The 9531-nt window shown below is 26.5% G+C and overlaps 2 protein-coding genes across 5 annotated transcripts; both read right to left on the reverse strand.

Annotated features, from left to right (window-relative positions):
- Positions 1 to 979: 979 nt before the first annotated feature.
- Positions 980 to 4671, reverse strand: LOC112601131 (glycosylphosphatidylinositol anchor attachment 1 protein). Of its 3 annotated transcripts, none has more exons than XM_025348575.1 (13): positions 4371 to 4671; positions 4029 to 4206; positions 3728 to 3951; positions 3147 to 3306; positions 2964 to 3071; positions 2684 to 2892; positions 2488 to 2600; positions 2345 to 2425; positions 2157 to 2260; positions 1971 to 2086; positions 1705 to 1904; positions 1371 to 1538; positions 1006 to 1291 (listed from the first exon to the last, which is right to left on the reverse strand). In XM_025348575.1, the coding sequence occupies exons 2-13, from the start codon at positions 4168 to 4170 to the stop codon at positions 1006 to 1008; spliced, it is 1911 nt and encodes a 636-aa protein (XP_025204360.1). In that variant the 5' UTR covers positions 4171 to 4206; positions 4371 to 4671. The 3 variants fall into 3 exon arrangements, with proteins under 3 accessions (XP_025204361.1, XP_025204360.1, XP_025204359.1); XM_025348574.1 differs by having other exon boundaries at positions 4368 to 4671; XM_025348576.1 differs by lacking the exon at positions 4371 to 4671 and having other exon boundaries at positions 980 to 1291; positions 4029 to 4170.
- A 1935-nt stretch (positions 4672 to 6606) lies between these two features.
- LOC112601054 (60S ribosomal protein L26) lies at positions 6607 to 8953 on the reverse strand. 2 transcript variants are annotated; one of them, XM_025348464.1, is made up of 4 exons: positions 8844 to 8953; positions 8483 to 8664; positions 6878 to 7018; positions 6607 to 6802 (listed from the first exon to the last, which is right to left on the reverse strand). In XM_025348464.1, the coding sequence occupies exons 2-4, from the start codon at positions 8648 to 8650 to the stop codon at positions 6650 to 6652; spliced, it is 462 nt and encodes a 153-aa protein (XP_025204249.1). In that variant the 5' UTR covers positions 8651 to 8664; positions 8844 to 8953; the 3' UTR covers positions 6607 to 6649. The 2 variants fall into 2 exon arrangements, with proteins under 2 accessions (XP_025204249.1, XP_025204250.1); XM_025348465.1 differs by lacking the exon at positions 8844 to 8953 and adding an exon at positions 8730 to 8825.
- Positions 8954 to 9531: the final 578 nt, after the last annotated feature.

A 9531-nucleotide genomic window follows, 5' to 3' on the forward strand; every position in this document is an offset into this window, starting at 1 on the left:
TTATTATTATTATTTAGTAAATATATTTTTATTTTATTTTTTTTGATACTAATTATAGTAGGTATCTTCAAATTTACTACTTATTTATTAATTTAAGTAATATTATTTATATCTGTACCAAGTATATACTATTTATATATATCTTAGATATATGTATGTATGTATATACATAGTTGTATATTATTGTGTTGTATTACTAGGTACAATAATATTAATAACATCCAAGTTACAAAGTACCATGTAACAATAATAATAATTTTTCTGTACATGCATTATATGATCACCAAGTGAGATCTACAATATTGTTATGTGATAATACTAACTTAAGATATTATTTTCTTGTATAATTGATTGTTAGCTATTTAAGAGTCATTGCTCAATGATAACGAGCTGATAATTAATGGCTGACATCTCAATAGTCCCTTTCCCTCACCCATTTTTATTTTATTTTTTTATTATATTATTATTATATGTATTTTTTTATATTATACATAGTTTGTAATATCTGACAATATTGGGAACAACCAATTATATGTCCTGTGATTTTTAAGCCTGGTATACTAATCCCTTCATTTTTCCCAAATAATAATAAATAGTTCAATACTTTTAATTTAAATTATGTTCTTCTAATAAATAGTTCCTACCTACCCAAATTTAAGCTATGTTTTTTATAATAATGCTTAAAGTGTCCTGTTTCAGTATTATATTATTTTTTCTACTATAACTTAATCATGAACAAATTTTATTTTCTAAATGAATTTTGTTACCTTATAACGATGTAAAATCATGACGTTCATTGATTTTCATATTATGACTGACGCCAAGGCACATAATAAATATATACATATTATATAATACCCGCACTCACTCCTACTAGAATAATATGATTTTAGTTAATATAACATAAATGGTTTATATATTGATCTTTTTTATTGCTTAAAAATTATTTTGTAAATAAATTATTGAATAAAAAAAAAGATTAAATGAACATGTATTTTTTTTTATTCATTCCGTCTTTGTTTTTTTTGAAACAACTGTTGGAAGGAACATTAGACACCAAAATGCTGTCCAAACAGGCAACAATAACAGCACACCAACTGTAAACGCCCAATTACCATAAATCATATTGTCTACTGTTGATAATACCATCCATTGGCCTGATGCCTCTAGTACTTTGGTCAAATAATCAGTAATCGGCAGTTCAGGATATGCAGTGTAAGTGATGTATGCAGTGATCCAAAACAGTGAGCACATAGGATGCACAAGCAACCAAAGGAATTTTACTATTATACTGAAACAGATCAAATAATATTAAAACATTTGTAACTGTAACTGTAACTGGATTTAAGAGTATTTAATGTTATGTATACCTGTTTTGCATAGATTTAGTGCAAACTGCAGGTAGAACATACACAAGAGCAGTTAAATATCCAAGCGAAAAATTATGCATAGAAACACATAATAAACCAATTCCAAGTTCTAATAAACAAATTACATGTAACAATACCCAATTTGAAGATTTGAAAGAATTTAGACATCTATAAAAAATAATATAAAATTTTTTAAGCCTAAACAAGGTAAATTACATGAATTTTGAATGAAACATGAAAATTAAATGAGGTAATTAATGTACTACATTACAAATAATTCCTTACATTATATTTCATTAAAAATAAATCATTTTTGAGTATAACTTTTACTAACTTTTTCATTATTATTGGTAGAAGACAAACAATGGTTAGAGATATTGAACCATAACCCATTAATAATGCACGGTGTGTTGGTATATGGTTCCAAAAATGTGTAAAATATGCTGGTGCTAAATTTGGTAATAACAACAAACCTATGACATGAGAACCCAAAGTAATTACACTGACCATTCCAACATTTAAGTGTTCAGGTATCTAAAAAAAATACAATTTTCCAACAATTAACTACATAAATTATTTATATAACTTTAGTTTTAATACAGTAACTTGTGCTGACGAGTCACCCGGTTTGTGTTCAGAAGAATGTTGAATCCAAGTTGAGAAAGCTTTCAAAAATAAAGCACCGACAAGTAATACCAAACAAGGCATGTACAAACCTAATAAAACATTTGAAAATGTGTAATATCAATAAATTCTAGTTATTTTTATATATTTTATTTTACTTACCAATTGAAACGTATCTATCAGTAGAAGGTAATAGATAAAAAAAAAATGATTGATGAAATCTTTCAAGTAAATTATTCAAGCTACGAAACATGCCTTCAATAACCCTTAAAATAAAGGAATATATTTAAAAACTAATAATAATGACATAAAAAGCTGTATATTTGATACATTTAACATCTTATGCCTACCTTCCAACTTGTAATACACTGGAATAAATGCCTCGTCCTTCTTTTTCATATCCTTCTAGAGTTATTGCTTCAATACCAAACCTGGAAAAATTATATTTACAGATAAATAAAAGTAAATCGTAAAATATCTGGCTAAATCTCACCTATGAAAAAGACCATGGTTTCCATCAGGCACTCCGGTAGCTTGAGTCATTACCATTGACAACATTGTACTCAAATTTGTGTAATAAGAATTGACTTTATTACGACCAATAGCCTATTAAAAATATTTAATTAATTGAAAACTATAATCAAACTAAAGTAAATATATTGTTAAGTGTTTAAGAACTTAATACATACTCCACCATCAACATTGTTAAATGTATGTCTAACAGATTCTTTGTTGCATAATCTATGAGCCAAATTTACCAAATCTAAATTGGGCAATTGGCCATTTAATCCAGACAATTTAATGTCAATGTGATCAATTTTATCAGAGTGAATTTCCAAATTAATAGCAGCTTGAATAGCACCTGCGCGGCCACTTAATTTTCCAGAGTCTAACACACCTACATTAATATTTTAAATTATATTTGATTATTAACTTAATACTACTAATATAACCAAACAGTTTAATTACCAAGTGAACCACATGAAGCTCCATGATATGCCTCTAACCATGCTTGCATTCCCAATTGTTCATGTTCAGTGACCAAAAATATAATATCCTTTGCCCAATAAATTTGTTCTATTGAAAAATCATATTTTATCAAAAACATGGTTAAAAAATACATATTAATTTTGGTTATGAAAATGTACATACGGCGAAAGAACTGAGCAATTTGAAACATAACAGCAAGACCAGGTAGAGTACTGGGAAAAACACTTGATGGAGCTCGATATGGCACACTTAAAACTATTGATTCTATACTAGCACTCCTAGGTGCTCGAAGAATACCATATACATTGCGTCCAGTGTATTTCTATAAAATTAATTATAATTACAATATAATTTGACTGACATAAATTATTACATTAAATAATGATAATTTACTTGCGGTTCATTAATAAATATAATAATTAATTAAATTCTAGAATTAAATCAATCTTTTAACTCAGATACATAATAATAATTATAATGATAAGTATAATTATACATAGTGGTGGGATGAAATCTGTTAATATTGTGTTTATTCAACAACAAACGTAGCAAATTAAAGGGTAGCATGTAGAAATGAGCCTCCTTTTATATGTACATTTATGAATATCTAAATCGTTCATAACAACTATTCCATTCTACACTATAACTAGTACTTTTTTAATACTCCTTACTATTATACTAAATTGCCTTTATACAACCAATGATTATGAAATAATTTACATGTTTGATTATTTTGTACTTACTGTATTCTTTTTTAAAGGATAATTTAAAGTAAAATTATGAGAGTAAGTTTCAAGCCGTAAATTTTTAAACTTTGAGATCAAGTATGAATGAGGTGTTTCAGTTTCATAATATTTTGCTTCGGCATTAAGTTCTCTAAAATGATCTCTAAACGATGATCCAGTATTGTCGTTCAACTGACCTTTTACCAATCCAGGAAGAAGGGCATTTTCAGAAAAATATGTTTCTGTAAATAATAAGTATTATCATCAGTTATTTATTATTCATAAAATTCGCTTATTAAAAATGAAACATTAAACTCACGTGAGTTTAGACTGTAGTGTGCCAGCATACAGAACAGAACCCCAGATACAATATACATCAATATACAAAAACGATTGTGATGTCGTACAAATATGCTTGTCAAAGCACCATGACCAACCGATGGATCAGTCAATAAACCCATTTTAGTGAAATAGGTACTTAGTTTCACCTATTAATTCTAAAAAAAATAATTTCATTCACAATCTAGTTTTTAATATGAACAACAAATTAAACTAATAATTTGAAAATATTTTCCAATGATATTATGCTCCAGAACAAAAGTAGATAGGTATGTTCACTTTATCCTTCATAATATAGATGTAATATTTTTTTTATTACCACAGTAACGACGAAAAAGTCGCGTGAGGAATATATCAATACATAAAATTGAAAACTAGACAACAATGTAGCTTAGTACAGAGGTGAATTTTGCTCTCCACCCTTCGGTCTTCGTAAAATTAAGTCAGAAATCTCACAATAGAAGAGCATTGAATTATCGATGAATATTAAAAACAATAAAAACCAAATAAAAATCAGTTGCTACTGCTATCTTTGCCGTCTTGTAAAAGCTCGAGGAGTATTTCCCGTTGGTCAGTTTATTTTATTTTAATTTAATTTAATCATTTCACTTTTTTGTTGTCAATCGTGATAAACTATGAAGATAAAACCACAGAATTTATTCTGTGATTACACTAGATGAGATAAAGAATTACAACGGAATCACTACATAGTGTACCTATTGATAAATTATCAATATTTAAAAAAAAAAATTTTTTTAGAACTCTGAACTATTAATTAAATTTAACAAATTAATAGATCTATATTCGTTTGATATTGCATACCTAACAAATTGTAACCACCAACAAAAATATTGCGATTTTATTGTATTTTCCAATTATCGTTTTAGACACCATAATAAGGTGAACACAATATAAATATATAAATATATTGGAGTAACTAGTTATTCCAATTTTCTTTTCAATAAATATCTACAAATTAAATAAAATTTGTTCACAGAAACCAGGATTTCATGTTGAAGATTGAAAATATTTTTCTTATAAATGAAAGATCCTCAGTTCACAGTCTAAAATGATGATAGTGCTAAAATCATCAAATTGTTAGTAAAAAAACAAAAATAACTTAAAACAAGGTTTCTTAGAGTAATGTTATGCCTACTGTAATTACATACTTACAAGTTATAATGTGTTGTTTATATAACTAATATTACCTGTTTGAAGTTCAATTATTAGTGAAATTTCTCAAAATCACAAAAATTTATATTTTTTGTTAGTTAAAAATACATAACTTTCAACACCTGATTCTTTAACATTTAATACATTTTTCATAAGTCACGTTTAACGGCTTATGATGAAAATTCAAATTTTGGTAACATTAAAAATTTCCAATGAATGCTCATAAATTTTTTTGATTGCCAATAATCTTGAAAATGTAAAACAAGACTCCTAATCACAAAGTTTAAAAAATATTCACAATTTTTTTCTTTTAAATGCTTTCAATATTCTAACATTAACAAAACGACAGAAATGTGTATATTAGTTGTTAAAACATTAACATTTTAATTAATAAAACTAAAAATGTACCAAAGTTCTTGTATTAACTAATAATGATAATAATCTTTTACATCTCATATCAAATTCAAATTTGTTTAGATAACTAGAAAAAAAAATGACCAATTATTTTGTTGTATTTCAAAAAAGTATAATTCATACTTAAGAATTGATTTGAAATATTTTTTATTACACATATTATTTTAAAAGCCAGTAATATTAAAATTTAAGGTGATTAGGCACATCTAACCCTTTTTAAATAACTTTACTATTCATGGGTCCGTGACATACTCAGGTAAATTTACCAGTAATATAATTTTTAAGACAGTAAATTAATGATTACATTTAATATTCATTTTAATGTTTGACCATACATATTTCCACAAGCAGAGGTGTATTGTATTTATAGACAGAAGTCTTAGAGTAAAGAAATGTAATTTACCGAGAAAAAAGTAGAAGTGGAACTTATTGTAAGTATACTTAATTAGTTAATGGCAAAATAAAAGATAAATTATCATTAATAATGTATCATAGTTTGTCTATAAAACTTGGTATATAAAAGTTAATAAACTTATATGTATAATAATGAATAAACAGATTTTTTTTTACCAAAATAAATAATTGGATATTAAATTTACTTTATCTATTATTTTAGCAAGAAAAATAATGAATATAAAACTGATTAATATAATTTGTTTCATTTTCTACCTGAAATAGAATTGTTTTAATAATATATCTTATTAATAGTGATTTTTTTCTGTTAATTATATCTTTTTTTATTTTAATATAATCATTATCATTTACAAGAAGTCATTTTAATCACATTTTTAGTGTACTTATAAGTCTTAATATTAATATAATGTTAATTATACAGTTTGTTATGTTATTTTGAGACTGAAAGATAATCAACAGCTGACTATTAAATATTAGGTTTATCAGTATCACCTATTATGAAAAAAAGAACCGGAATTAAGATTTTAATTAAGGAGAATTAAATAAAACAGAAACAATATTTTTTTTGTTTTATGTGTTTTATTGAAAAAATCATAACTATTACGATGATGATGTTTCCATCGCGGCTGCTGCTGCAGATTCTTCAGTGTATTTTCCTTTTCCTTTAAGAGCCAATGCTTGAGCTCTGCCTTTGCCTCTCCTATCAAGGATCTTTTTGCGGTCTTTATCCAACTTCAATTTTACAATGACACACTAAAAACCGATATGAAAATAGATTTTAATATTTAACAAATTAAAATAATACAATTAATAAGTTTAAAACAATACCTTCGAAGGATGGATTCCAACATAAACAGTTGCACCATTAGCTTTCTCACGTTGGATTCTTTCAATATAGATGACATATTTCTTCCTGTATACTTGGACAATTTTGCCAACTTGTTGACCTCTGAAATGTCCTCTTACAACCTGAAAGTATCAAAAATATAAATTTAATAATAGTATAGACTAAAATCAGAACATAAATGGTTCAAAATTGTAAGTCAATCAGAGCCTTAGAAATATCATTTTACAGATAAAACTTCTACTATTGATCATTTGATTACAAGAACTGCAACCAAAAAACAATTGTATTTGTTATTCGTCTGTTTCAAAGAATGGTTTTGCTTCATCACATTAACCAAAGGAAATTTAATATTAAATGCAAATAACTGGTTGTACTTATTTAACACACTTTATGTATTGCATATAAGTATTTAATCAGAGCCTTTATAATAGCATTTAACAGATAAAACTTGTATAATCAATCATTGAATCACAAAAACTGTAACACAAGAGTGCTTATACAAGTTATTCGTCTGTTTCAAAGAATGGTTTTGCTTCATCAGTTCAAGTACTCATAACAATTAAAAACTATGTAAATAGGGAGTTCATTTATACTAAATATTTAATATTTAAATATACATACAACAGATACAAAAATTATAAATATTAAAGCTTTAACGTGAAAAGTAAAATTACTATTTCATCCCTATCAGATATTACTTGAAATGTTGAAATAATATTTAATCAGAGCCTTTAAAATATCATTTAACAGATAAAACTCCTACAATCAAATATTCTGATACAAAAACTGTAACAAAAAATTAATTGTATTTGTTATTCGTCTGTTTCAAAGAATGGTTTTGCATCATCAATTTAAATACATTTAATAATCAAGAAGTATATTTATATGAACAGAACTGTGAATGTTTTTAAAATATACCTAATAAGTTTTCTTTCAAAGAAATTTTACTATTCAATGTTAAACCAAAGCTTTTATAATAGCATTAAACAGATAAAGTTCCTGCAATCAAATATTCTACTACAAAAACTGCAACACTAAATCAATTATACACATAAATAGTTTAAATCAAATATTTTAAACATAATAACATGTACACAAAATAATAACTACTTGACACATTAAATTGTTTGAATATTCAATTGTCTTTATAATATCATTTAATAGACAAAAACTCTTACCACCAAACAGTAATACTAATCATTATTTTGATTTAATTGATTAATCTCATAAACTATAATAAATATTTTAATACTGTGCATTATATTGGTCAAGTATTTGTTCATCGTTTTAGATAGTTTAACATTTTAACTTTAAAAACAATGCCAAAGAAGATATTGAAATGTATTAAGTGCTTTTATAAAGTAATATGTAGAATGACAAGAAATTTTTCACCAATACCTATCAAATAAAAAAATTATTGAAGTTTTAAAAAGTTAAACATTAAATAACGACAAATGAAAACACCTTACAAAACATAACACACTTCAAGGGTCAGATTTATAGGACAGTAAATCTGCTTAGTGATAAATACAGACACGAGTGAACACTAAATATATAGTAAAGTATAATTTAATCAATTCACCGACCTGGACTTCATCGTCTTTGCGGACAGGCATAGACTTTACATTGTACTTGCTCCTCAGTTCTTTAGAGAGAGGCGCTGACATGATACGGCGCCTGACGTGTGAAGGAGCTGTGAAATGTAATTTACGAGACTTGCGTCTCGACGACGTTTTGTAAATGTTGAACTTCATATTTTAACAGGTATCTGAAACGAATAATAAAGCAAGTGAGTACCAAGATTCACGATTTTCGTATCGCGAAAATAAATACGTCGATCGATGAAATCGAAACCGCCACGACAGTATCAAAGCGGCGACGAAAATTTCCAACGTCGAATGCTTTTAAATATTACGATTAAAATGGATGAAAAAAAATTATTCTTACCTCTACAGCGGCACTCAAAAATCACGCTCGAGCGAAAAATAGTGTAATCAGATGTTACGCTTACACACTACACGAATGATTTTAAGGTTGTAAACTTGTAAACACAACGCATAAGAATGATGTTAGAAACGGTAAACGCGATAACACTTTGATCGCTTGCTATCATCAGACCGGACTGAACGCTGGCCGCTCACCAAAGACGTTTGAAATATTTTATATATAATTTGTTATCGATGATAACTGATTCGATGTGTCCCGGGCGAAGTGACCGGCCGCCGTTATATGAAAGTATATCTAAAAATTAAAATGATGAAGAAATAACCTTAAAAGTGGTGGTCTAACTCTTTTTTTTTTTGAGTTATGGGCAATTTGAGTTTTTTTAAACCAAACCAAAACTGCCACGGATTTTTTTATGTTACTCCAAAACTTTTCAACATTTTAACATAATTTTTTTTTTATTTTAAAGCTATTTAATTGTCCTTTCAACCAACATACGCAATTAAACCAAACTTATGTAAATTATTATTATTTAATTGAAAAAAGTAAATTTTTTTTATCAAAAGTTGGAATTTTTAAAATTAAATCTCGTATTACTCAAAAGAATTCAATATTTAGTATGAGTTATTTTGGTTGTGTATTATTCTACAGAACAATACCTAGAATACCTTATAAGTTTGGTTTTCATATC

Source organism: Melanaphis sacchari, unplaced genomic scaffold (genome assembly GCF_002803265.2).
Source record: "Melanaphis sacchari strain LSU unplaced genomic scaffold, SCAv2.0 Contig74_pilon_pilon, whole genome shotgun sequence".
NCBI classification, from domain to species: Eukaryota; Metazoa; Arthropoda; class Insecta; order Hemiptera; family Aphididae; genus Melanaphis; species Melanaphis sacchari.